This window comes from Poromitra crassiceps (assembly GCF_964638095.1).
Source record: "Poromitra crassiceps genome assembly, chromosome: 16".
Taxonomy (NCBI): domain Eukaryota; kingdom Metazoa; phylum Chordata; class Actinopteri; order Beryciformes; family Melamphaidae; genus Poromitra; species Poromitra crassiceps.
The window spans coordinates 24,040,370-24,068,069 of NC_139645.1; the positions used below are offsets into that span (position 1 = coordinate 24,040,370).

Consider the following 27,700-nt stretch of genomic DNA (forward strand, 5'->3'; position numbering starts at 1 on the left):
TGTGCGTGTGTGCGTGTGTGCGTGTGTGTGTGTGCGTGTGTGTGTGTGTATGTGTGCGTGTGCATGCACGTGCGTGCAGGATCGAGCAGGCAGTGATGAAGTCCCAGGCTGTAGGGAACGTGGAGCTGCCCTGTGCTCTCAGCTCTGTGGTGGAGATGAAAGAGGATTTCGCAGGCTACGATGTCGTTTTGCCTGTAAGACACACACACACACACACACACACACACACACACACACACACAGGAATTTAAATAAATGATTGATGTGGGTAAGTAAGTAGGCTTATTGTTAGTGAGCTTTTCCTCCTGCTACTGTGGAACGATGCTCCAACATGCAAATAAAACCACATGTTCTCACATAGAGTTGCAAAACCGAGCATTCATCAAAGTGATTCATTCTTAAACATAAAAAAAAAAAACACACACAAAATGAACGGTTTGTTAAAACTCACCATTTCTTTCCAATGGAGTTCAGTGAATACAGGATATCCACAAGGTGAGCCGTTTACTCTCTTTCTCTAACGTAACTAACCTTAACTAATAAGATCCAGACCTCCGATGACTAAAATCATTCATCCAGTCAAAAGATAAGAGTTAAAAATGACCAATATGTAAAAACTGACAGTGATGTGACTTGAAAAAGTAAGAAAATAGTGTAGAATTGACCGGAGATTCAAGTAACAGCTGGCGCACTGTGATGATGTCATCATCAACAAAAAGTGAGTCGCTCTCTAACGCTCTGTGTTATTATGGATATAATATAATAAGATTATGGATTTTGAGCACTTTTGAAAACATTTGGTATAATGTAAGTGCATAACTAAAGAATATATATAACATAGGTCTACTTGTTTTTAGACATTTTAATGCTATAATAATATAATGATCATGCTAAAGGTTACACATTGTATCTTTAAACAAGCATTATTTCAGTAATGATTGTATAGTTGGGACAGGAGTCTGATTTAAAGTGTTCGGGTGCAAATAGATCTCAAACTAAATACCAATGTTCACTCATCGCTCCACGTTGACTGCTTAATAGAGTTAATACAGCAGCGCAGGGACCATTTATCTTTGTAGGCTTAACCAGAAATCGCCGCCATGTTGGACCATCAGGGGAAAAGGCTATGGGCTTTTAGATTGGAAATTTATTTATTTATGACTTTTGAAATCTTTTTCTGAAAATCGCGTAAAAAAACAAACGCATTTACGTTTCAAAAGTCATCAAAGTGGCGCACGTTTTGGAAGATGATCCTGCTGAACACAAATGACCACTCCCATAAACTTGTGGTTAACCACAGACCTACAGCATTTCATGCATTGAACTGAATTCCCCATTGTAAAAAGCCCATAGCCTTTCCCCCTGAGGATCAATAGTTTAAAAGCAGAAGCGATAGGTCTTGAATGGTGTGTTTACGCACGTAGGAAGGTCATAGATTTGAAGCATACAAAGTCAGAGCAGGTTGTTGTCTCTTCTCCTCTAGACTGGGCGTTATTCCTTCTTTGTTTTAATCGGGGCTTTACTTTATATACAGTGAGCAATGAGCACTCTAGTCATTTGCATGTAAGTCTAGGCTAGTGGTGATTTAGATGATAAAATAGGTGTTACGTTTGCCACACGAGACTGAATGAGAGCAGCACTTTACTGGCAAATACGAGAGGGAGGGTGGAGGTTGACAGGTTGTTTCCTGCCGCTGAAAATGTTGCCACCTTTGTAAATAAGCCAGACATAAATATCACTCTGCTAGCATCATATGTACTGATTACAAGTGTGTAGAGAAGCTTGAAACAGCATCGCTCTCTACTGCACACCACACCCTCACACAGGACTCTCTACTGCACACCACACCCTCACACAGGACGTGACACTTTCAACACATCTGTGTCTCTTCGTTCGGACATTCAACCCTTCGTTACTTGTCAACACAGCATAATGTGACCTGCGCTGACAAAACCAGTCACACCGAAACGCATTTTGAGTTTTATACACTGTTGGAAAGAGGAGAATGTAAGCTTTCTGGTGATATTAAAATGATCTTTGTCCTCCAAAGATTGAGTGAGATACACCCCTTTATGTCTTTATGACTGTTTCCAAACTATGTTTTTGAGAAAATTGGTAAATGTTAAATGGCCTGCATTTATATAGCGCTTTTATCCAAAGTGCTTTACAGTCAGTAGGTACATTCACCCATTCACACACCGATGGCAGCAGGTTACCACGCAGGGTGCTGCCACACCAACGGGAGCAATTTGGGGTTCAGTGTCTTGCCCGAGGACACTTCGACATGCAGACTGGAGGAGCCGGGATTCGAACCACCGACCTCTTTTATCCAAAGCGAGGATTGTTATCGTCATCATGTTGTCTCATGAATCGAAAAGGCCAAACTGCAACAAAAGTGTTTCCCGTTTTACGTAGGAACCGTTGTATAAACGCAGCTTAAACTTACATTTCGACTTGACTGACTTGAAAGTGAATGGATTTCCTTCTTTAGCCTATCCTTCCATTGCCTCTCTGCTTCTGTCCATATTTGAATCTCTTGCCTGTGTGTCTATGTTGTGTTGTGTTGTGTTGTGTGTTGTGTTGTGTTGTGTTGTGTTGTGTTGTGTTGTGTTTTGTGTTGTGTTGTGTGTTGTGTTGTGCAGGCCTCTCCAGACTCCACCCCCTCGGTGTACCTGCCCCCCGCTCTGGGCCTGGCTGTTGGGAAGCCTGCCAAAGTGGTGTGCACTTTCTTCAAAAACACCTCCCTGTTCCAGGTGAGACTCCTCCCTGTTCCAGGTGAGACTCCTCCCTGTTCCAGGTGAGACTCGAGCCCAAAAGTCACAAAGACGTACATGGAGTGTCATTTTGTTCCGGATTTTATATGGATTTTTCTAAATGTCTATGGAGAAAATGAATGGGAAACTCACTTCCGGGGCAAAATATGTCACGTGACTGTTCAGCTCTATACATTTGAGATAAATATACTAAATAAATATCCCAACAAATCTATAATTCCTTATAGGAATAGACTATTATAACCTAGTGATAGGCTACTAGCCTACAGACGAAAAAAAGACGAAAATACCACAATATTTTCACTTGAGTGCTGTCTGGGCACTATAGGAATATTATAGGAGTATAGATTTGTCGTTACGGCCGTCACAGAAATAGGGGAAATGTCTTGACATGAAATAACAAAAAGCATAAAAAGCTTAAATAAATAGCAAAAAACAAGGCGATCCATGACTGTGACAGGAAGTGGCTTATTTGCGGGCCTCCCTAGCAGGGCCATTGTGGGCTCTGTGTGTAAAAAGGGTGTCTGTTTACCCTCAGTCAACACAGGCTGTCTGGAGGAGACGAGTCAATACGTCAATATGACCGTCTGAACTCAGGCACAGTCACACAATCCTGATCCAAGCTTAGACTTTCAATCGATGCACCGTCTCTCCTTCCAAGAATACTACAATCCTTAAAATAGCTTTTGTTCCTGTATGGAATGTGAAGAAGCCAACTGTACGCCAGAGATACTTAGAAGTCATTTTGTGCAAGTCTCAAGTCTCTTAAGGATGAACGTTCTATCATCTCCTGGATGCCATCCGGTCTGCTTAGAACACTGCGTAGCTAAAACTGGGGAATTCAAAGCACGTCCTGTATTATCCTCACTCCTTATCTATTAGCATACAATATCAGCATTGATTAGTTGAAATTCTCATTAGCAGACGTTTCCTTAATGTTAATGGACCAAAAAATAATAGATTCTCCCAAATCTCGAGTCTAACAGGCAATGTACACCAGGGGCCAGTTGTACCAACTGGTCTTACACTGGTCAGTTAGTCGTAACTTTACGACCTAACAGCTACGCCGGTTGCACCAAGACGGCTTAAGCCTTCTTTTCACTACGACCAGGCGTAACTCTTACGCCTGGTCAGGAGGAGGTGTAGAGCCTGCCTGTAACAGAGATCTCCGTGTCTTATCAGCGGAGACCTTTTTGAGTCCTTACCGTCATCGTCACCGTCACCGTCGTAACACAGCCATCGAAGCATGATGTTAGATTATAACGAACTAGTTGTGTGGCTTAGCCTTCCCAAATGTTGCCGTTAATTTTTTAGAATTTAATACATAGAATTGGGAACATTACATTCAATTTCATTCAGACTGTCTGTCTGGCTTTTTCCCCCGGAGCGAGGGAGGGTGGGAGGAGGGAGGGTGTAGTGATGCACTTACAGTAGTGGCTGATAGAGCGTAGTGGCACAGTGACGCTCCAAGCAGGTCGCGAGGCACATTTTTGCAACATCATCCAATCAGGGTGCATTCCCTGGCAATTCACATGGACGCGCATTGCTACGACAGGCGTAGTTAAGACCAGACGTAAGCCGTGTTGGTGCAACAGGCATAAATCCACTCTAAAGACTGGTCTTAACTAAGACCGACGTAGGAGTTACGACCAGGCGTAGTTAAGACCACTTGGTGCAACCGGCCCCAGATGTGTTGCGTCTACGCTAAAACTGCCGGATCGACTCTCGCCCATGTTAATTGATGTGATACATGCGGTACGGAAAAATTACGCGCCTGTTCTATTTTTGTCGGATCCCGCATGCGTCTGACAGATGACATGAGTGTGGGTCTGTTCACAGCCGTACCACATCTGTTCCAGAGCTGGTGGACATTAAGCCTTAAGTCAAGTCTCATGTCTTTTGAGGAAGAGTCTCAAGTCACTGTGGGTGCGACTTTAGTGCGACTCGAGTCCAAGTCCCCCATCTCTGATGTATGCTATGGAGGACAGGTGAAGATGATGTCTAATATTGTGTGTGTGTGTGTGTGTGTGTGTGTGTGTGTGTGTGTGTGTGTGTGTGTGTGTGTGTGTGTGTGTGTGTGTGTGTGTCTGTCCCAGGAGAGTCGTGGAGACTTCAGGATTGTGGACAATGTGGTGGGAATCACCGTGGAGAACAAGACCATCACTGATCTGTCTGAACCAATCAGGATAGGCTTCCATCATGACGCCATACCTGTGAGTTTGTGTGTGTTCGCATTCCTGTTATGTCTCTATGCTTTATGTCATCACTATCTGTGTTGTCTATATCTCTGTTATGTCTCTATGCTTTATGTCGTCACTATCTGTGTTGTCTATATCTCTGTTATGTCTCTATGCTTTATGTCGTCACTATCTGTGTTGTCTATATCTCTGTTATGTCTCTATGCTTTATGTCATCACTATCTGTGTTGTCTATATCTCTGTTATGTCTCTATGCTTTATGTCGTCACTATCTGTGTTGTCTATATCTCTGTTATGTCTCTATGCTTTATGTCGTCACTATCTGTGTTGTCTATATCTCTGTTATGTCTCTATGCTTTATGTCGTCACTATCTGTGTTGTCTATATCTCTGTTATGTCTCTATGCTTTGTGTCGTCACTATCTGTGTTGTCTATATCTCTGTTATGTCTCTATGCTTTATGTCGTCACTATCTGTGTTGTCTATATCTCTGTTATGTCTCTATGCTTTATGTCGTCACTATCTGTGTTGTCTATATCTCTGTTATGTCTCTATGCTTTATGTCATCACTATCTGTGTTGTCTATATCTCTGTTATGTCTCTATGCTTTATGTCGTCACTATCTGTGTTGTCTATATCTCTGTTATGTCTCTATGCTTTGTGTCGTCACTATCTGTGTTGTCTATATCTCTGTTATGTCTCTATGCTTTATGTCTTCACTATCTGTGTTGTCTATATCTCTGTTATGTCTCTATGCTTTATGTTGTCACTATCTGTGTTGTCTATATCTCTGTTATGTCTCTATGCTTTATGTCATCACTATCTGTGTTGTCTATATCTCTGTTATGTCTCTATGCTTTATGTCGTCACTATCTGTGTTGTCTATATCTCTGTTATGTCTCTATGCTTTATGTCATCACTATCTGTGTTGTCTATATCTCTGTTATGTCTCTATGCTTTATGTCATCACTATCTGTGTTGTCTATATCTCTGTTATGTCTCTATGCTTTATGTCGTCACTATCTGTGTTGTCTATATCTCTGTTATGTCTCTATGCTTTATGTCGTCACTATCTGTGTTGTCTATATCTCTGTTCTGTCTCTATGCTTTATGTCGTCACTATCTGTGTTGTCTATATCTCTGTTATGTCTCTATGCTTTATGTCGTCACTATCTGTGTTGTCTATATCTCTGTTATGTCTCTATGCTTTATGTCGTCACTATCTGTGTTGTCTATATCTCTGTTATGTCTCTATGCTTTATGTCGTCACTATCTGTGTTGTCTATATCTCTGTTATGTCTCTATGCTTTATGTCGTCACTATCTGTGTTGTCTATATCTCTGTTATGTCTCTATGCTTTATGTCGTCACTATCTGTGTTGTCTATATCTCTGTTATGTCTCTATGCTTTATGTCGTCACTATCTGTGTTGTCTATATCTCTGTCTCTGTTTGACCTCCATGTTGTCTAAACTATGCACAAGTCACTAAGCTCTTAGCCTGTAGTACTTATTTTTAGACACTGTTTTGCCAATTACTAGTTACTATTATTTACTAGTTGCTATACTAGTTATCATTTAAAGTGATGTTGAACTCTGGCAGTATCTTAACACATTGAGTGCCACAGCGCTTCAGTAAAATTGTCTGGAGCCTGTGCCAGATTCACTTCCATTCAGTTGAAAACAGCTATAGAATTTTCTCTATTAGGGCTATATTGACAGGGCTGGACTCTAATGAAACATTGGACACTCCTGCTTCTTCCAAACAAGAAATTTTGTTTCTAGACAGTTCCATTATGAAATGACAGCCTCTGAAAGAAGAGCACTTTCAAGGGTTTTCTGCTCTTTTTTTTTACTTTTCAAGATAAAGTCACTTTTATGAATACTTTTTGCACTCTAATTTCAAGCACATTCACTGACTCTGGCTGGTGTTTTCTGATGTGGTGGCGTGGTGTGGTTCTGTGCAGCCTGCGTGCCCCGCCCCCCTCTCCCCCCCTCCCCCCCCCTGAGCTGCGGGCTCCTCCCCACACGCACACAGTCTGTTTTCGCTTCCTCCGTTTTTGCCCCCGGTGGATCCCAGCGCAACAAGGAAATGGCAAACGGGAGTTACGGGACTGAAGGAAAAGGTTTGGCCGTTCGGCTTCGGGTGCTGCCTTTCTGGCAGGGAATTGTGTGGAGAAACTATATGCAGACAGATAGACAGAAGCAGAAGAGCTCAGTTGTGGGCGCGGATGCAGCCAACTGTCAGCTGCAGACAGAGCAATCTATATGGCTCTGGCTGCAGCATGCATCGGTTTCCCCTTTGATCACGGCTTTTTCCGCTTTCTCCTGCACAAAGTAAAGGATCTGAGGTGGGTGGCGCAGCTCCCGTGTAGATGTTTAAGGTGGCGCCGTGTGATCCCTTGAAGGGATTCATGCTCACTGGCTGGGTACGACCTTAAACAGCAGAATTATGGAATAATATGAATTATGATTTTAGGACGTCCACAGACGTCCTTGGCACTCCTCGTTACATTTTTTTAGGACGTGCACAGACGTCCTTGGCACTCAATGTGTTAAAATGCAAAGTCAGTGATTCTGTAATCTGTTGCTCTGGTAGAGACTGGAGAATTCACTGCCGTTGTCTGGAGGAACAGACTGAAATCACACGTCTAGCACATATTCACATAAAGGGATGAGGGATTTTTTTTTCTTTTTTTTTTTTCTCCCCTTTAACTCATTGAGTGCCAGCCACTTTTGGAGAACGGACGCTCCCAGTGCCAGAGTTTCAGAGCGTTTTCAGTGATTTCTCGAGGCCCACAGAATATTGTGTGATATTACTATGTAAACACTGAACACGCACAAAGAACGATGAGACTCTATTCTATCATCTGCAAAAAAAAGTTTATTGATCCCATTTTCCGTTCTTTAGTTATGAGCCGGAGAAGATAGCTTGATTCATCCAAAAACAGCAATTTTTTTCTAGAAGCTGAGATAATTGGCCTTTTGTGAAATTAAACATTTCAAGCACATCACTGACTCTGAAGCTAATCTTTTCTAATGTAGTCACACCTCAAAAATAATTTCCTTCAATAAAACAGTTTAGGCCAGGGAATTTTGTTTGGCAGAATAATATTTTTAGCTACAACCAGCAGCGCTGGCCCCTGCGTGCGCTGCTGGTTGCAGCTTCTTGCTGGTCTTGATTTGCTGCTGGTGGGCATCGGATATTCTGGCTTGCGTTTGTCAATCCTGTCCTGCTGCCTGGGTCTGTCTGGGTGTTGCGTGCTGCTCTGCGTGCCCCCCCCCCCCCGCCCCGCCCCGCCCCGCCTCGCCTCAACTGCACACTCCTCCTCCTGTCTGTGGTGGCTCTCTGCTGAGTTTGCTGTGCGCACAGTGAAGGGTGCGCAACATCCAGTTTTTTTACAGCGTTCCGCGTGTGTTTGTCACCGGCAACGATGCTTCCAGTTTGAGAATAATAACAACTCCACGGTGTGGATGTGCGGATCTGCTGTCGCAACCGACACGGAGCGGCTCAATTGTGGGAGCAGATTGGCTGCTGCAGGCACAGCTGCAGTAACGTGCTTCAGCATATCGATGCATACGGATGCGATGCGATTTCCGTTTCCATAACGACTTCTTCTTTGTTTGTTCCTTGCCTTTCTGTTATGTGGAGAGCACTGTCGCCACCTAAGGGTTCTGTAAAATAGGTTATAGACCTCCAATAGCTACAATAGTTGTACCAGAGATGTATCAGGGATTGATCCACGTCCCACCGTCAAAAAACGCAATTGACGACAATCGTCGTCTTTGGCACTCTACGTCAGTATTTGAATTGACGACAGCTGTCGTCATTGGCATTCAATGAGTTAATAATACCAATTGGTATTGTATTCTATGTCGTTGGAAAGCCTGATTAGTCACCTTTACAACGAGGTACAACTTGTAAGGATCGTGCATTCGTGGAATGAGCAACACAGCTAAACGTGTGGGTAGCGCCCCACAAAAATGTGCCGAAATCCCCTGCAATATTCTTCTGTTGGTATTCACTCTTGTTTTGAGTTGTTGGTGGTAAACCAAGACAGATTTATCCCACGGGAGACAAATAAGGTGACCCTTAAACTCTAACTAGTCTAAATTACTGTTAAACAGATAAAATAGTTGCTTTTTTCCGTATTATTAATTTTAGATTTAGAATGTAAATTATCCATAAAATATAATTTTAATGTAATGTAATTTCACATACGGTAACATCAACATTTATTTTTGGCCCATGGCCCTCCATCCAGATTCATTTTCTGCCCTTGATAGGAAATGATTTGGGCTTTTCCACACTGAGAGGAATACATGAATACATACGTGTATGGAAATTGTCAAATTTAAGCATATTGAATATCAGCACAATAATGGCTGCGTTTGCCAAAAGCCTCTTAGCGCTAAGAAGCTTCTTTGACCCTTCTTAGGGCTCCCGTAAGAAGCCAACGCATTTCCCGATTGCTTCTTAGCCCAAAATGATCTTTCGTTAAGAAGGTTTTGTAAGAAGGGTCTGGGGCATTCTTAACACCGTCAGGCAAAAGGAGATAATAATATAGTGTCCACTGTTGTGTTTTTCCCTTTTTCCTTTCTTTCATGCACCCTTTAGTGTTTAAAATTGGGGAACACTTGAAAATCTCTCCTCTATGTAACATGGTTACTTGTGTTTAAAATGTTTTACCGTAGGCTATATTCCTCTAATCAGAATGGATTCCTTTTATAATAAGAATGTTGTGGATTTATATAGCACCTTTCACAGAACCCTTCTTGAGAGCCTTCTTTAGCGTTTGGGAAACACTTCTTTGGAGCATTCTTAACTCCTTAAAGCGGGACTTACCCCCCCAGATTTCCTGCTAAACGGCTCTCCACTCGATCCGAAAACCCCGCAGGCAAGATGGCCGCCCACACTCCCCTCCTTACCTGGCAGAATTCCTCCCCCATAAACTAACATATATTGGCCAATAAGTATGTAACATACAAAATAAAACAACCCGTAATATCTTAATTTTATGTAGAATGCAGAGGACATGTAACTGTTTAGTTAAACTTGCATTCCAGGAATATCGTGCTCTAAAGATGACGATAGTGGCTCGAGACTGTTTCGTCCTGAAACCCACCCGCTTTGCGGTGGTGGTTTTAGCGTAACCTATGTGGGATTCGAGGCGTAACCTATGTGGGTTTTAGCGTAACCTATGTGGGATTCGAGGCGTAACCTATGTGGGATTCGAAATAACGCATCCGAGATATAAAACGTTATGAATATAGCCACGTTATAAACAACAAACTAACGCTGGTGATCCGCATGGAAACAGTGTTACTCGAAATGGTTAAAAGTTCTATCAATTTGGTCATTTAGTGGCGTTTTACTGCCATGTAACATAACTAACTAGCGGCTAACATTAGCCACAGTGGGCATTACCCATGGATGCATTGCTCTTAAAGGGCTCGCGCCGCGTGAACTACAGTAATAATCAATGGGGGAAAAAAACAGTTTTTCACATGAGTGGGGCGCGTGCTAAACCCACCGTGACGTCAGGATGTACCAAATATCCCATTCATTTGAGGGCACACAAAAAAGCAGTGTTCCACCCATAGAGGGAACTTATGCTGCTGAAAATGATACAAATGGGAGAATGGCAACAGTTTGCTCTCAAATGTGGAAATTTTGACCAGAATTCTTCACACACCACCCCCAAAGTCATATATATTGGTTAAAAGCTGAAAAAAAGTGTTTTGGGGGTAAGTTACATTTTAAGAAGCTTCTTAACTCCTTAAGAAGCTTCTTATTTGGGAAACGCAGCCAATAGCTGTATTGCTATCTGCCTTCAAAAACCCATATCCGTGGAGGCATAATTGTTAAGAGTCATCCAAAACCCCCAGATCATGAGCACCTCAGAATGGAGTGTGAAGCTCTGTGGTGGGACTGTGGCCTGTATCTGATGTGGAAGTGACCTATTTTATGTTGCTAGCGTGCGTCTGCTGTCTGTGCTTAGCTCATCTGCTTAGCTCATCTCAGTCATTTGGGTACATTGTGGTGACTGACAGACGCAGTGGTGGAAAAAAGTATTTTTCCATTCAATTCCATTCAAAACACATCTCAAGTAAAAGTATTTCATAATCATATATAGCAGTGGATCAACTGGTCTAGCCTCACGACCCAAATTTCTCCTTAGTCATTAAGTGACGACCCATTTTTTTAAGCCATGTATGCTTTTTAAACGAGTTTAACTGGTGACGCTCGTCAATTTTCAAGAATTTAAATTGAACTCTATGAAATATCAAATAAAAAGACTGGCTTATCTTGAATGACAGAGTATATAATGCTTATATAAGTTAAACTGGTGATGCTCCTTACTGAATGGTCTAGGTAGGTCTCTAGTTTCTTGAGGTGAGAGGTCAAGGGACCCCTTTGAAAATTGCCATGTCAGCTTTTCCCTCGCCGAAAACAACTAGATTTGTAGCGTTCTTTAGCGCCCTTCCCCGACAAAGTATCATGACATGGTTGGTACCAATGGATGCCTTAGATCTTCTAGTTTCATATGCTACCAGTATCTTCACTCTGGCTTTACAAGTGAGCGGAGCAGAGTCAATGCTGGCGTCCCTCAAGCAGTAGAAGAAAAATGTCCCACCAGTTGAGAACCACTGATACAGTATATAGTGTGTACTAAGTATCCAAAGCAGTACTGATACAGTATATAGTGTGTACTAAGTATCCAAAGCAGCACTGATACAGTATATAGTGTATACTAAGTATCCAAAGCAGCACTGATACAGTATATAGTGTGTACTAAGTATCCAAAGCAGCACTGATACAGTATATAGTGTGTACTAAGTATCCAAAGCAGCACTGATACAGTATATAGTGTGTACTAAGTATCCAAAGCAGCACTGATACAGTATATAGTGTGTACTAAGTATCCAAAGCAGCACTGATACAGTATATAGTGTGTACTAAGTATCCAAAGCAGCACTGATACAGTATATAGTGTGTACTAAGTATCCAAAGCAGCACTGATACAGTATATAGTGTGTACTAAGTATCCAAAGCAGCACTGATACAGTATATAGTGTGTACTAAGTATCCAAAGCAGCACTGATACAGTATATAGTGTGTACTAAGTATCCAAAGCAGCACTGATACAGTATATAGTGTGTACTAAGTATTCAAAGCAGCACTGATACAGTATATAGTGTGTACTAAGTATCCAAAGCAGCACTGATACAGTATATAGTGTGTAATAAGTATCCAAAGCAGCACTGATGCAGTATATAGTGTGTACTAAGTATCCAAAGCAGCACTGATACAGTATATAGTGTGTACTAAGTATCCAAAGCAGCACTGATACAGTATATAGTGTGTACTAAGTATCCAAAGCAGCACTGATACAGTATATAGTGTGTACTAAGTATCCAAAGCAGCACTGATACAGTATATAGTGTGTACTAAGTATCCAAAGCAGCATACATGTACATGTTCAATACGGTGTCCTCAAATGTCAGTGCTATTAAGGGATCTATCAATTAATTAAACTGTATTTGAATAAATGTAATTAATTTAATTAACTTAGATATGTGGATTAAGTAAAAAAAAAAATGTGTGCACCAGTTATTGCCTACTGTGTTTGCTGGAGTTAGGAAAATATATCTACCCTATGAACTTATCACTTTCTGCATGCAAAATCTTTTTCTTCCTTGTAAGCCATAACTAAAATGAAAGTATTTAAGCTACTGTAGCAACCGCAACCCTCAAGGTTTCTTTGGACGTGTGTACGTGTCAGTAAGCAGCTCATAGTGTCTCATGTCAGGCTAATGTCTGCGTCAAGCCTTCTGTCTCGTCGTCACCGGGAAAACACAGAAACCACTTGAAGGTTCCTCTTCTTCTTACCTCACATCTATACACGTGTGTGTGTACATACTGTATGTACACACACACACACACACACACACACACACACACACACACACACACACACACACACACACACACACACACACACACACACACACACACACGCTACAAAACTGTGTAAGTGAAGTGTGTGGCTTAATGTCTCACTCTCCTCTTTTCAGAAAACCCATTCCAGGAAGTGTGTTTCCTGGGACACCAGGAAAGGTAACCCTGTAAAACATATTCAGCATATATTAACATATTCTTTAGAAAAATAGAAGTTCTTATGAAGATGATAACTTAAGGCATAGCGCTATGTGTTTTCCTCATACTTCATATCCAAACCTGGTATTTGTCTGTGCAGATCCATCGAAGGTGACCTGGCTGGACACGGGATGTTCTACCAAAGAGAAAGGAGCAGAAGAGACAGAGTGCCATTGCAACCATCTGACTTACTTCACTATACTGGTGGTGAGACATGCAGCCTATATTATGCTCTGTGGAATTTGGACAAGTTAAGATGGAAAACAATAGAGAGAAGGTGATATAGGAGAACTCAATATTTAGATTCACATTAAGGACACGCAAATGAAAGTTGATCATTTTGCTACAAAATGCTACACACACGCACACACACACACACACACACACACACACACACACACACACACACGCACGCGCACACACACCACACCACACACCAAGGTCTCACTCTGCTCATTGTTGTGTCTCATGCATTGACATATCTCATGACAGGGACTGGAGCCTCGAACAGTGCGCCACCTGCTGGCCTTAACCGCCATCACCTCTCTAGGCTGCCTCATCTCGGCGATCAGCTGCATCGCCCTCATCATCTGCCTCTGCAGGAAGAAGAGGTAGAAATCTGAATTATTTTGTTTGATCATTATTTTATCATCAAAAGCACATTTCTACAAACATAACCATTATTCAATGAAGTGACAGTTTGGATATCTTGTTAAGTAAAAGAAAACACTCACAGCCTCTGGTTTCTGGCTTTAACATGACCTAATATCCTTATCAGTTACTACTATAATAAGGTGAAGGGGTTCCACGTGTGCAGCACACAACTGTTGCTCAACTGCGCATGTAGGGTGACCAGATGAGAATGTAGGGAATGTAGGATGACCAGATGAGAATGTAGGGTGACCAGATGAGAATGTAGGGTGATCAGAGGAGAATGAGTGAAATCCAGGACATGGAGTTTGTGGGGCTTGAGTAGGCTATATTTCAAGCATAACTCAATCTGGGAACCCAGAGTCTATTTTTATTTGAAAAACAGACTCTGGGACAGCCCTACCTTTTTTCCCGGCTTCCTGTACAGCGCGCCTCTCCTACCACCGTCGCTTCATTTCCGCGTCCGTGCTCCACTGTTTACAGTCTGAATACCAACTTGCGCCGCGGCTTTGGCGATACTACTAGTCACAACAACTACACCTCCAGTCATTTTCCACTGTTGTTGATGAGTTGTGAGACGAGTTGATGTCTTCTATGCAGAGTGTTTATGCGTTAACGTTATTAGCGAATAGCCAAAAAGGACGTGACGTGGCAGGAGAGGCGTGCTGTACAGGAAGCCGGGAAAAAAGGTAGGGCTGTCCCAGAGTCTGTTTTTCAAATAAAAATAGACTCTGGGTTCCCAGAATGAGCATAACTACACCTGAACCAATGACTCAAACAGGTGGCTTAATTTTAAATGTCAGACGGATTAAAAAGGATAGAATTGAGAGTAACATGACTCTGACCATCTGACTCCATCCCATGTCACTTGTTTGACTCTGAGGAAGAAGTGTCAGTGTGTTTGCACCACAATAAATTTCTGAAATTGTCCGTGTGCTCCAGAAGTCACCCTTCAACTCTGATCATCAGTTATGAATATTATGAAGATCAGTTACAGATGGATAAAATGGATAGATTGGCTGTGAGGATGATATGAAGCGCAGTGGCTGTGTTTACAAGAGGCAGGGACCATTATGCACAGGTGACAGGTATGTTAGTCATTTTAAACATATTTTCAGTAGGGGTGGGAATCACCAGATGCCCACGATACGATACTATCACGATATGATAGTATTGCGATATGCTGATATTGCGATATATTGAATATTGCGATATTTCGATATATTGTCACTCCTAACTCCTTTTCCTACCTTTTCCTTGACCTCACCGGAAGTAAAACATGCAGTGTTTTTTTGTTTTGTTTTGTTTTGTTTTTGCCGTTTGTTTTTTACTGCACCATCGGGCGCTTCGGGCAGATGCCCGGTGGCCTGGCATGGCATGACACTTTTTTAATATCGATACTTGGCATCCAAATATCGATACAATATCATCAGGCAAAATATCGCGATACTATGGTGTATCAAATTTTTTCCCCACCCCTACTTTTCAGCAGCTAATATTGACATTAAGCTGTCCCTGTCCCCTGTCCTAACCAACTCTAATCTAGTCTTAGCGTGAGCAATATAACAATCAAAAAATCTACTCTAGCTAATCTACAGCCTAACCGAAACTATTCTAACCTACCGGCATCCCTCAGCCATTGAAGGAGACCCTCGGACCACCCAGCCCGGACCCCACTCCCACCCCCACAAAGATATGAGGTGGAGCAAAATCACTGTCACCTTTCAATCTTGAGTCTAGGTAAATGATCTCCATGTGTCTCCGTGTCTTCCAGGCAACCTAAGGAGAAGTCTACACCCATCCACCTGGGCTTAGCCGGTTCCCTGCTCCTCCTCAACCTGCTCTTCTTCTCCACGGGCACTGTGGCCAACGTGTGGGGGGAGGGCCTGTGTGTGTGGGTGGGGCTGGGCCTGCACTACTCGCTGCTCAGCTCCTTCACCTGGATGGGCATGGAGGTCTTCCACACCTTCTGGCTGGTCTACATGGTTTTCAGCCCCCCCCTGGAGCCCTACGTCTGGCCCCTGATTGGTTTCGGTGAGTGTTTTGTTGAGTCATTTCCTGCCGTTAAATCTTGACATGTCAAGGTATGAAAATATCTGATGATTTGAATATGTGAGATTAATGATGATTAATCTGGACAATATTGACAACATGGATGTTGCAGAGACCCTGAACAGTTTTTTTTCTGAAGCATGGACTGGAAATACCACGTATGCATGTTTCCCCCTCCCCAAACCAGTCAATTTGGGTGAGTTATGCAGCATTGGACAGATGAAACAGTCTCTCCTAAGACTAAATCCTAGAAAAGCCAGTGGTCCAGATGGTATCCCACCTTGGTTACTAAAGCAATGTGCTGATGATCTTGCACCAGTTGTCACACATCTAGTGAATTGCTCCAATTTGCTCGTATCAACTGGGAGTTGTACCTAATGAATGGAAGGCTGCAAACATCTGCCCTGTCCCTAAAGTCCCAAACCCAAGCCAGATAGGCGACTGGAGGCCAATTTCCCTAATCTCATGTCTTGGAAAGGTCCAGGAGAAATTTGTGCTTAAAAAGCTCATGCCAACAGCCCTGAAAGAATGCAAGAATCAGCATGCATATCTACCAGGACATAGCACAACAAATGCTCTTGTTGAAGCCACCCACACCTGGCTTACTCAGACAGACTCTTGCAATGCACCAATGGTCCGGATACTGCTGGCTGATATGTCAAAGGCTTTTGACCGTGTTGACCATGCAAATCTCCTACAGCACCTGGCTGCACTAGATCTTTGTCCACAGCTCCTCACCTGGCTCCACAGCAATACAACAGGGAGAAGACAGAGAGTTGTGGCTAATAGCATATATAGCACATGGAAAGATATTACATCTGGGGTTCCACAAGGGGGCGTCATTTCACCTTACCTGTTCCTGTTCTATATGTCCATCCGATCAGTCCTGTTCAATGATACACTTGATATAGGGTATGCTGACGATATAGGGCTGTCCCGTGTCATTAGACTCTCTGACATAGGAACTGATACATCAATGGCAGGTGAAGCAAAGCGGCTTGAGGAATGAGCTGCAGCAAATAACATGCTTCTCAACGGCAAGAAGTCAATGGAGCTGAGAGTATGCTTCGCTAAGGACCCTCCCCAGCCAGCCCCTCTAATCCTCAACGGCCAGGTTGTCCCTGTTGTCACAAGCACAAAATACCTGGGATTCCATCTGGACAATCAGCTCAGTGGAAATGTTCACGTTGAGGAGGCTGTGAAAAAAGCCTCCAAGCGTCTGCATTTTCTCACTGTGATGGCAAGAAATGGGCTCCCTGTAGAAGACCTGGTTGATATCTATAACACACTGATCAGACCATGTCTAGAATATGGGAGTGTACTGCTTGTGGGCTGTACGGCTAAACAACGAGCCACCATGGAGAGGGTTCAGAAAAGGGCTGTCAAAATAATGATGAGGTTCAAGGACGTCTCTTTGCATCTACCTGATCTGCAGACATGAAGAGAACAGGCCACTGTGAAGCTGATTCAGGACATGATGCACCAGCCTAACCACCTACTCCACCACATCCTCCCTCCTAGTAAGGAAGAAAGGCCTGGCCGTGTTCTGCGCAGAGGCAATCAGTTGTCTTTGCCAAAAACCAGAACAAATAGACTGAGAAACTCCACCATCTCCTGTGGCGTCAGGCTTTTTAATGGGCTGTAGCGTTGATTGTATTTTTGATGTTGGGGTCTGTTTTAATAATGCATAATGTATGTGTATTTTTTTTTCTTTTTTTTTTCGAGTGTACATTCTGCATAATTCAATCATGTATTGCAAGTCAGAATGATTAAACTCAAACTCAACTCAAACTCATATGTATAACTTTCAAACATGAAAAAATATATACGAACTTTAAAACCCCTCGTTAGGTCTCCCAGTGGTTCCTGTTATCGTCCTGGCAGCGGTAGGCAACATTTACGGTGTGAGGGAGGTGGTGCCAAGTGATGACATCAACAACCCTTACCTGATGTAAGTAGGTTTTCCATGACATCAACAACCCTTACCTGATGTAAGTAGGTTTTCCATGACATCAACAACCCTTACCTGATGTAAGTAGGTTTTCCATGACATCAACAACCCTTACCTGATGTAAGTAGGTTTTCCATGACATCAACAACCCTTACCTGATGTAAGTAGGTTTTCCATGACATCAACAACCCTTACCTGATGTAAGTAGGTTTTCCATGACATCAACAACCCTTACCTGATGTAAGTAGGTTTTCCATGACATCAACAACCCTTACCTGATGTAAGTAGGTTTTCCATGACATCAACAACCCTTACCTGATGTAAGTAGGTTTTCCATGACATCAACAACCCTTACCTGATGTAAGTAGGTTTTCCATGACATCAACAACCCTTACCTGATGTAAGTAGGTTTTCCATGACATCAACAACCCTTACCTGATGTAAGTAGGTTTTCCATGACATCAACAACCCTTACCTGATGTAAGTAGGTTTTCCATGACATCAACAACCCTTACCTGATGTAAGTAGGTTTTCCATGACATCAACAACCCTTACCTGATGTAAGTAGGTTTTCCATGACATCAACAACCCTTACCTGATGTAAGTAGGTTTTCCATGACATCAACAACCCTTACCTGATGTAAGTAGGTTTTCCATGACATCAACAACCCTTACCTGATGTAAGTAGGTTTTCCATGACATCAACAACCCTTACCTGATGTAAGTAGGTTTTCCATGACATCAACAACCCTTACCTGATGTAAGTAGGTTTTCCATGACATCAACAACCCTTACCTGATGTAAGTAGGTTTTCCATGGACAATAGACTGAATCACTGTGATGTCACACTGACACCAACAGTCAGTTGCGGAGAATTGCAGAGATATCGGCAAACTTGTGTGTGTGCATGTGAGGCTATGGTCGTGTGTGTGTGTGTGTGTGTGTGTGTGTGTGTGTGTGATGTGTACAACTTTGGCAGAACAACATCTAACATCAGTGAACCTGTGTGTCTCCAGGTGCTGGATGAAAGACAGCCCCCAGGCCTGGCTGGCTCACTACTGCACCACCATCCCCCTGGTGGCCGTCCTGGTGTCTGCGGGCCTGGTGATGCTATTCCTGGTGCGCAGGCAGATCATGAGGCGGGAGGAGTGGAGGCGGGACTGCGTGTCGTTCTTCAGCATCTGGGGCCTCAGCTGCCTGTTCGGGACCACCTGGGGCCTGGCCTTCCTGGACTTCGGCCCGATCTCCGACTTTGTCCTCTTCCTCTCCTGCATCCTCAACTCTTTCCAAGGTGTGCGCTCACATTCCCATCCCTGTAACTAAACACAGTTGAGAACTAGGGATGCAATAGATCCAGAGCCAAAGTGGAACACCACTTCCTGCTTCAGCACTGTACCAGAGATTTTCATCCGCCATTTATTTTCCCATCGACATTTCGTAAAATGCTTATAAAAAGACAGACAGACAGACAGGCAGACAGACAGATATGCAGCCTGAGTTTGAGCGTCTGACTCTAGCCGGCTGACCGTGTTTACAATTTAAAAACTGCGACAGTTCACACGACTTTAACACAACATGCATATATTATACATCAAACTCTTGAGCTCATTCTGCTCTCACTCAGAATGTCAAAATATAAGCGATGTGATGTATACTTTTTGAGATATTAACGTTTGTTTGGCACAACTCGTACTAGTTAACTGCCGCGGTGTTACGCATTTGTGGGTGTCAGTGACGTCACGCTGATTCATCCTATATTCCTACTGTACATTCTGAGTCAGGTGGTAACCGTTTGCATGACCCTACATTCAACTGACAATTTATTAGAAGGATAAACCCCTTGAGATTAACCATCTCCTTTTCAAGGGGTACTTAAATTCAGTTTTGCAAGAATTGCGGACATTATGGTCTAAGCTGAACTTATGTACATGTATGTATTAACTAAGCTGAACTTATGTACATGTATGTATTAACTAAGCTGAACTTATGTACATGTATGTATTAACTAAGCTGAACTTATGTACATGTATGTATTAACTAAGCTGAACTTATGTACATGTATGTATTAACTAAGCTGAACTTATGTACATGTATGTATTAACTAAGCTGAACTTATGTACATGTATGTATTAACTAAGCTGAACTTATGTACATGTATGTATTAACTAGGGATGCCTTTATCGATTAGTTTTCCTGTCGATTACCCTTAAATTCTGAAGACGATTAGTCGATTAGTCTATAAGCAAAAAAAAAAAAAAAAAAATAATAATTTTTTTTTTTTTTTTTAATTTAAATTAATAATAAAAAAAATTAATAATAATAATAATCAGGACGCCATCTAAATTGACCATAATTTAATCTATGTCAAAACATTCAACATGCAATTATTACATGTATTTATTTGCATTATCGTGCACACAGGCAACGACTTTCTCTTCCAGTTTCCAGTCACTGACTGCTTCTCGCAGGTGTGCTGCCAGATTTTCACCGCTATGCCTGTCCTCCATGGGGCGGGTTTGTAGAACACAGCTACAGAGCTGTCCACGTTCGTTGATGAAATGACAGGTTATTGTCACGTATGCTTCTGTTGCAATGGACGTCCAGATGTCTGACGTTATTGCCACACACTGTGCCTCCTCTAACTGCTGTTTAATGTACTCAGTCATTTTGCCATGGCTCACCTCCACTCTGGATGTTATCAAGGTGCGCCCCGGCACGGTGTATGCGGGCTCGACAAAGTTCATCAACTTGCGAAAGCCTTCGCCCTCGACAAAGCACAGTGGTAGCATATCGCGGGCAGTCATCTCAGCGAGGAGTTGTGTGATCGTTTCGGACCGGCGAGGGTCACATCGTCTGCGGGGTTCTGCAGTAAAAGCTGTGATACTGGTCTGCCTGCTACTATCCGCATCATCTCCTCCACGCAAGTTTACGTCGAGATGCTTGTTCTGAAGGTGGGTCCTCATTGCAGTGGTAGAGTGGTTATATGCAAGCTTGAGAGAACATAGCCGACACACAACCTTGTTGTCTCTTTCTTCATCAAAGTATTGCCAAACTTTGCTAGTTTTCTGTCGCGTGGCCATTGTTGCTCCTCCTTTGTGTACTTATCAACTCCTGTCCTCCGTGTGCGGGGAGGGGGGCGGAGGGGCAGTTGCCTTCAGTGACCCTGGGAATTCTACTAGCGCATGGATGACTGACGGTGAAAGACGCAAAAAATAAAAATAAAATAGTAAAATAATTGTCGATTAGTAATTTTCACTCCGACTAGTGAGTGTGTCGACGACTAATCGATTAATCGATTATTTTGCGGCACCCCTAGTATTAACTAAGCTGAACTTATGTACATGTATGTATTAACTAATGCCTCCCACACACTAGAGGATAAAAGGCCCGATTTAATGCCCGATTCCCCTCGGGGGGGCGTGGCCCGATTCGAGGCTAGTCTCAACCGATTTTTTGTCAAAATAATTGTCAAGTGTCTGGTGTCAATAAATTATTGATTGAATCGGAGCCGGCCCGATCTCGAATCGGGCATATCAAACATGTTTGATATTTACGATGGCTGTCTCCCGACGGAACCCGCAATAGCCAATGAGAGCGAGCAGACCGGGACGCGTCGACGGTCATACCCGGATGTTAATGCAGCGCTACGAGTTGTGGCAACAGCAGTGCCTGTAGCTCCTCTCTCCCCAGCATCCTCACAGCTAAAAACAGGGTGGACAGCGGCGGATGGCTCTCCGCACATGTGCCGAGCGGTTTGTTTGCTTCAAGGGAGTGGATATGCTGTAATATGAGCTCTCAGACAGGACGTTGTTTTAGCTCATTTTCCGAGGGTGTCCGCGCTGCTTGAAGTGGACCCGCCGCTCGGTGCATGTTTGGAGAGCCATCTGCTGTTGTCTGTGTGAAAAAATTGCGGTTTTGTGGGATATAAACAGCCTACAGTCTAGTTCAGGGGTGTGCAATTATTTTTCATGGGGGGCCACATGAGAAACCCAGATTGTTGCCGGGGGCCGAACAAATATTGTCATGCCGTAACCCATTAATGGGTAACTTTGATGATAGAGAGGGCCACAAAAAATGTCCTCGCTACCAGGTTTTGCTGAGGGCCGAACGGCGCCAGCGCGAAAAATGTGGTGCATTTGAAGCCACGTTTAGAGGAATAACTCATTTTAAATTAACAGTTGTGATGTCATTATTCAGTCTTAACCACCAATATTTCATCCTTTTCTCACTCACTCCTATGTCACCACCTGCTCTCAGGGCTTGAAAATAACTTTTTTGACCACCTGCCAATATGGCTGCTAGATTTAGACCAGCCAATTAGAATTTCCACTAGCCAAAATGTTTTTCTTGAAATAAATCAGAATATGAGTGGGTTAATTTAAGCATAAGTATCAGTGGCCCGGGATGATCAAAGCCTGTGTTGAGGGTCACACGAACAAAAATGCAGTCTTGAAGCTAAATAAATCTAAAACCAATGAGTTAATTATTTAAATTTCTAATTCAATGTAGCCTTTTAGTCATAAAGATTATTGAAAGATATTCCATATTCCAGACTGAAATGCTATAACAGAAGTGGAGTATTGGCCAGAATGACATGAACATTTGGACACTTATTCAGAGGGTATCTTGCATGTTGCGTTCAGGTGCACTGTGTAAAAAAAAAAAAAAAAATTTTTGCAATTCCATCGCGGGCCACATAGGTGGCGCCCGCGGGCCGCATCCGGCCCGCGGGCCGTAGTTTGCCCATGTATGGTCTAGTTGCTGGAATCGCTGTGAGTCGGTACTTCAAACGGCTGGTGTGTGGTCTCGCAGTCTGGCCGAATCGTCTAGTGTGTGCGTTCAGGCGATTTTAATGTTAAAATCTGATGAAATTGTCCTTATGTCTGTGGTCTCTCATGTTTTTAAAATCGGTTAAGATTTGAAAATCCTCTAGTGTGTAGGCAGCATAAGCTGAACTTATGTACATGTATGTATTAACTAAGCTGAACTTATGTACATGTATGTATTAACGGGAGGAACAACCAAGAGTGCTTTGGTTCAGACTTTTTTTGATGACTTAATGTTACCCCATTTTTTTTACCAAAGAGCACCTTCTCACAGTCTGACCTCACCTGCATGGAACGCTGCTGCCCTCCTTTCATTCTATTTTGATTTTCCTTTTAAAAGGTCTTGGCTGATGCAGACTGTTGCACAGTTGATTTCACTACTGTTGACAAATGACGTAACGCAGTCTAATGTAATGTAAGTTAATGTAACGCAACGCAACGTAATGTAATGTAATGTAACTTAGAACACGGCTCTCTTGAATACTCGATTCTGATTGGTCAATCAACAATATTCACCGGTCATTATTTCTCGACAACCGACCGCTGCTCTGCCGCACCTGGATTAATCAGTTGATAAGAGCTTTTTGTCAGCAAGGCACTACTAATTAGGCCAACCAGTTGCAGCTGTGGTGTCTTGTGTGCCAATTACGAATGAAACCGCTTTGTCGTTGAAAACGCTATTAAAAAATCTATTTGAATAATTATTTTTGTCAGATTATTGAATGATTTAGTTGTAGGCCGTGTTCTAAGCGGGATAATGTATAGTGAGCCGGTGATTACTGGGAAATAATGACCTTCAGGTGAACGATTAAGCCCTCCGCTGGCGCGTCGGGCTCAATCCACCTGTCGGTCATTATTTCCCCCGTAATCACTGCCTCAATATACATTATCCCTTACGTAATTTACTGGTCTGTCCCCCAGGCTTTCTGCTGATGCTGCGTTTCTACATGCTGGGCTGGATGCGTCGGCAGGCCGGTGCCTCCTCTCTGAGAACCAGCAGCACCGGATCCACCAGACAACACATGCTGCAGACCCACGAGGAGAAGACCTAGAAATAGTGGTTGCGGTAATGCTAAACGCTGGAAAAGTCTATTTTACAGCCAGGTTGACAACATATCTGACCCGTTTTCATTGTATTTCTCCCCACAACAATTATCTCTCGAATATATAATGCAACGCCATCTTGTTGCATTTTCACCATACAAGACAGAAAAAGGAAAAGAAAAGAAACATTTCAAACAAAAGTTTTCTTCTTCTTCTTCTTCTTTTAGTTATGGTCTGAATGAAATGTTCTGTGCTCTCTCCTGATTCTAAATATAGCTGTGCTCTCTCCTGATTCTAAATATAGCTGTGCTCTCTCCTGATTCTAAATATAGCTGTGCTCTCTCCTGATTCTAAATATAGCTGAATCACTTGGTTTGACCAAGTAAAACTCTTTTAATAATAAGGATTTTTATTTATACGTCTATGGGAAAATTAATGAGGAACGTTGCCCCCTTGGTTTATAAAGCCTCACAGACCGGCCGACTGGTAAACAGGAGCGCCGTGTGTGTGCAGTTTATTGACTCACTGCACAGGATTTCTGTATATTAAAGTTCAGTTTCCAAACAGTTACCTCTCACTGCCATTAGGAGGCGCCAACATGACACGTTTGTTATAGGGGTGCTAGTCCAGGAGACACTGTTGTAGGTCAGGAGGACTTGTAGCTCAAGCTGAAGTTGAATGGTTGACTGCAGCTAGGTTTTCTGCACCTTTCTCTCTATAGTCTAAATGGCCAAATGTTCATCTTTCTTTCATGAATACCTGAAAAAGACTGAATGAAGGTGAAGCTAGCCTCCATCAGTCAGCCCATGAGTTGAAAGATTGGGGATTTCTCTGCATACCAGAACTGGATCAGAAATGATTTGCAAATCATTCTTACTGTTTATTGTGCTGGTACTCACATACATAGCAGCGTATCTGCGGGGTCTTGAAGAGTATTAAAAATTGCTAAATCAATTTACGCAAAATCAAGTCCCTTAAAAAGTATTAAAAAGTTATTACATTTTTGTAGCTGATTGTGTTAAATGGGCATACAGTATATCCTCTCATAACGATCACAGACCCCTGACTTGAATCAAAATCCTAAATCGTATCGTTGTCCAAAGAATCTATATAATATTGTATCGTGATGAAACTTATGATTTACAACCCTATCGCTGATGTGATGGTCTTAAAAAAAGCTCTTAAAATGTATTGATTTTAACTTCAGGATTCAGAATCAGAATAACTTTATTGATCCCCGGGGGGAAATTAGGTCACGCTACAGTTGCTCACACTCAGATAGGGAAGAATATAAACATAGAGACATTGTAGGAAACATAGAATAGACCAAAAACACACAACAATAAAATAATAGAATAGAAGTTAGGTAGCCTATATACATACATGAAAGTGTCACCAATGTGTGGCTCCTCCTACAATTAAATCCTTGTCAAGTACCATTGAATAGAAGTGAATGGTACATAATATTATCTTATTATCTTATCTTAATAATAATAATAATGATAATTATAATAAGAATAAGAATAATAACAATAATAATAATAATAATAAACAGTAACGTGCATTAGGTCCAGTCAGTAAAAGAACATTCGTAACAGTGTGGATATTTGGTTATTGCACAAGTTGCAGTATTTAGCAGTTATTGCATTGGGTTTTATTGCACAATCAAGATATACATTAAAGTGTATATACCCGGAGGTACGGTGGTGCAGTGGTAAGCACTATCGCCTCACAGCTCGAAGGTCGTGGGTTCGATTCCCACCTGGGACGATGTGAACGCTGAAGGAATGCGTGCCCGTCCGCATGTCCTCGAGTGCCCACCGCCCGGGTGGGGTCGTCAAAAGGGCCTTTCTGTGTGGAGTTTGCATGTTCTCCCCGTGCCTCCCGGGGGTTTCCTTCATATAGGAACCCCCTTCACAAAAACATGCAATACCCTGGTTGCTAATGTGGTTCCTCCTCTGGTCGTTAAGGGCGCCTGTTCAGAGGGAGGGGAACTGGTTGGAATAGCGTGAACCTCCCACGTGCTATGTCCTACCGGTGAAGCTTCCTCTGTCAGGTGAAAAGAAGCGGCTGGCTGACTGCCCATGTCTCGGAGGAAGCATGGAGCCAGTCTCGGCTCTCCCCAGATCGGCAGAGGATGAAGTAGCAACCAGGACAGAGAAATCAAATGAGCACTAACGGGGGATAAAATGGGATAAAAAATCGGGAAAAAATATTTAAAAAAAAAAAGCGTATATACCCTGCATAGGGAACAAACAAAGTTTAGACAATCACAGTACATTTAGTGTATATTTGCTGTGATTGGCTAACCTGTCGCTGCCAGATGGTTTGTTTTCACATAACCAGCTGGGAACGAGTTGCTCGCGGGCACAAATACCTGGCAGGTGATTGGATCAAACATCTGTCTATCACCGGCACGGGCTGGCTCTCGCTGGCGTCACCCCTAAAGCCCGCCCGTATAGCTGCCTCAGAGGATGCTGATTGGTGCGAACCCACTGGTGGTTCAGATTCAAACCAATAGATTGGGGCGTGGCGAGGTGGATTTGTCATGTCATGTGATCGTGAGCTCATGATCCCGCGTGAATCCAGCTGCGTCACGAGGTCAGTGATTGGCAGCTTACTGGTAGTATTCTTTATTTAGCTGATGCAGTAACCCATGCATCCCAACCATTGGCTATAGACCTTATTCGATTGACGTCACTCACGTACGGGCACGCCCACTGCCGCCATATTGTTGACATTCACCCATAAGCATATATTTCCTCAGTCATTACCATCTTCTGTAAACACACTTCTTCCATCAAATGACAGCAAATCTAAACAGCTAGTTGACCCATGAGCTGCTTTTCTACCAAGTTCTGTGCAAAATCTGCTAATCTGTTCATAACTTTTTGAGATATCCTGCTGACAAACAGACATGGGCAAGAATATGACCCCATTGGCGGAGATCATAATTACAGTCATCAGAATGAATTCAGGTTAAGTGCTTCCCAAAGACAACCAGTGTAGAGCAATAAATATACGGTATATAAATATATATATATATAAATATATCCAAGATACAAGCCTGATTTGATATCAGATTTTTAAGCATAGTCAATATATCAGTGTTGTGTCAGTCATGATGTCATTTGTCCTGTTAATTTGGCTAACTAAAGCCATCTTACCACCTCTGTGGTGTGTCCCCTCCTCCTCCTCCATCCCCCCCTCCTCCCTCCCCCTCCTCCCTCCTCCTCCCTCCTCCCTCCTCCCTCCTCCCTCCCCCCTCCCCCCTCCTCCCTCCTCCAGAGGAGCCGGCAGACTGGGAGAAGGAGCTGCAGCAGGAGCTCCAGGAGTACGAGGTGGTGAGCGAGGCCACAGACAGAGATGAGCAGTGGGACCAAGAGATCGAGAAGAGATCTTCTGGATAAGGACAGCCCCTCACCTGAAGGTCGGCTTTCTTACACTTTTGTTTCATCCTTTAGGGAACTATGTGTCTGTTACATTTCTTAAGCTGGAAATGAGACAGATATCGTTTTGTTGTGTTGGTATTTCTGATGATTTTCTTTTCATGTTACAACATGTAAGCTGAAGAAGTAAGCTATGAACCAGGGAACCACTCTCTCAACAGAAGACGGCTTTAAAAGAACACTGTCAATCTATCGGCATTCAAGCTGCTGATAAAGACGATATTTTGTGCCGATGTTGCACATTTTTCATTCCCCAAAAAATCCAAAAATCAGAAGCACTCTTGTTTCCCACCGAATGTTATATTTGGTAGGGTGGAAAAGCCTGGGAAAGAGCATTGAGGCCAAAAATGTAATTAAATGTATATTATTAATAATAACAACAACTCTACTACTACTACTACTACTACTACTACTACTACTACTACTACTACTACTACGGCACTCGGTAGAGTGCATCATACCTCCGCCAGCCTTTCTAAGTGTCGTGGTGTTACGTGAATCCGTTTAGAAGTTAGGCTCCTTTTTGTGATTGCCACGCCCCCTTTTGGTCAGTGAACGCAAGATGAAAACAAGAGCTTTGATACCGGAAGCGAGGCGA

General features: G+C 42.8%; 1 protein-coding gene across 1 annotated transcript in view; it reads left to right on the forward strand.

Annotated features, from left to right (window-relative positions):
- Positions 1–27,700, forward strand: part of LOC310790990 (adhesion G-protein coupled receptor G5-like) — a 66,344-nt gene that overhangs the window by 37,308 nt on the left and 1,336 nt on the right. The window contains exons 6-16 of the mRNA XM_083652714.1: positions 80–194; positions 2,643–2,753; positions 4,871–4,987; positions 13,048–13,090; positions 13,230–13,336; positions 13,622–13,740; positions 15,555–15,814; positions 17,684–17,783; positions 18,800–19,074; positions 23,531–23,675; positions 26,942–27,083. Coding sequence (XP_083508840.1) covers positions 80–194; positions 2,643–2,753; positions 4,871–4,987; positions 13,048–13,090; positions 13,230–13,336; positions 13,622–13,740; positions 15,555–15,814; positions 17,684–17,783; positions 18,800–19,074; positions 23,531–23,661 — 1,378 coding nt within the window. The 3' untranslated portion in view covers positions 23,662–23,675; positions 26,942–27,083. The remainder of the gene's footprint in view (positions 1–79; positions 195–2,642; positions 2,754–4,870; positions 4,988–13,047; positions 13,091–13,229; positions 13,337–13,621; positions 13,741–15,554; positions 15,815–17,683; positions 17,784–18,799; positions 19,075–23,530; positions 23,676–26,941; positions 27,084–27,700) is intronic.